Source organism: Chaetura pelagica, unplaced genomic scaffold, assembly GCF_000747805.2.
Source record: "Chaetura pelagica isolate M959 unplaced genomic scaffold, ChaPel_1.0 scaffold210, whole genome shotgun sequence".
Classification (NCBI taxonomy): domain Eukaryota; kingdom Metazoa; phylum Chordata; class Aves; order Apodiformes; family Apodidae; genus Chaetura; species Chaetura pelagica.
In genome coordinates, this window is record NW_009951862.1 from 99,889 (window position 1) to 101,020 (window position 1,132).

A 1,132-nucleotide genomic window follows, 5' to 3' on the forward strand; every position below is an offset into this window, starting at 1 on the left:
CGGCCGCGCAGGTGAGCGGGGCAGGTGCGCGTGGCGGGGGGAACCCGGGTCTGTCCTTCCCAGCCTTGACAGGTCTGTGGTTCTTTTCCCCTGCTGAGCTGTGTCCCAGCTGTAGGGGAAAGTACCCTTCCCAGCACCTCAGGAAGAGCAGAACAACCCTTGCTTGCACTGCAGCAGGTGATGGCCACAGTACAGCAAAGCCCCTGACCTCATTCACTAGGGTCATTTCCCAACTTTTCCACCCCACTGCTGGAGGCAGGGGTGGCCCTGGGGTTACCTAGGAATAGCAGGGCTGGAACACTCAGCCCCTGCTCTCCCTCACCTCAGCAGGCTGCAGCTCCTGTGCAAACAGCCTGCCCTTTGTTCCCCACTTTGCAGTACTCAGCTCCCCCAAGAGAGAACAGTGTACTCCTGCGGAGTTTGATGGCTTTAATGGTACTCAAAGAAATCAGTAAGGGTACATTTCAGCTCTGAAATACAAGTGAAAAAAAATGATACAATAGAATGTTTTCTGTACATTTCTTACAAAATAGTACATCCGTCCCACCCTGAAGAGGTACTTGACACCTCCCACTGAGCTCACACACTGTGCAGGATGTGGAGCTAAAAGGAAAGCTCCCCTTGGAGTCTGGGCAGACTCTTTTAGGGTAGTGGTAGATAAATACAAGGGGTGACACACAGGGACGTTTCCACCCGGCAGGCCCAGGCACAAGTCCCAGAGTGCTGAACCCACTGTGCCCTTGTGGCAAGTACCAGCCTCACTCTGCTGGCACTCAAAGTTCTTGGCTGCTCTCTGTTCTGGGGAAATGGCTTTTCCCACCCTGGTCTGGCATCTTTCCTGTGCCTGGCATCACCTCCCACATCCCAACCCGTGCAGCGTGTGCCCAGGTCGAGCCCTGGCGAACCCCCCTCCGCTTTATCCACAGTGTCTTCTCAGATAGAAGTCAACCAGGCTATAGAGCAAATAAATTAACCCCCTTCTTCCCCCAGCCCCTCCCCAGCCCCCCCAGCACCTACAAAGCTGTGGGGCACCTGTCAGTACCCATCCTGGCAGTCGTTGTCATCGTAGTCAGCAGCAGGCTTGTTGCGGAGGGCACCCACGCGCCGCCTGCGGCTCTCGCCTTCCACGGGA

The 1,132-nt window shown here is 56.1% G+C and overlaps 1 protein-coding gene across 1 annotated transcript in view; it reads right to left on the minus strand.

The window, feature by feature from the left end:
• Positions 1-1,035: 1,035 nt before the first annotated feature.
• The window catches only part of DMP1 (dentin matrix acidic phosphoprotein 1), a 2,176-nt gene continuing 2,079 nt past the window's right edge, over positions 1,036-1,132 (minus strand). Inside the window, exon 4 of the mRNA XM_009993787.1 lies at positions 1,036-1,121. Within this exon, the coding sequence (XP_009992089.1) occupies positions 1,036-1,121 (86 nt within the window). The remainder of the gene's footprint in view (positions 1,122-1,132) is intronic.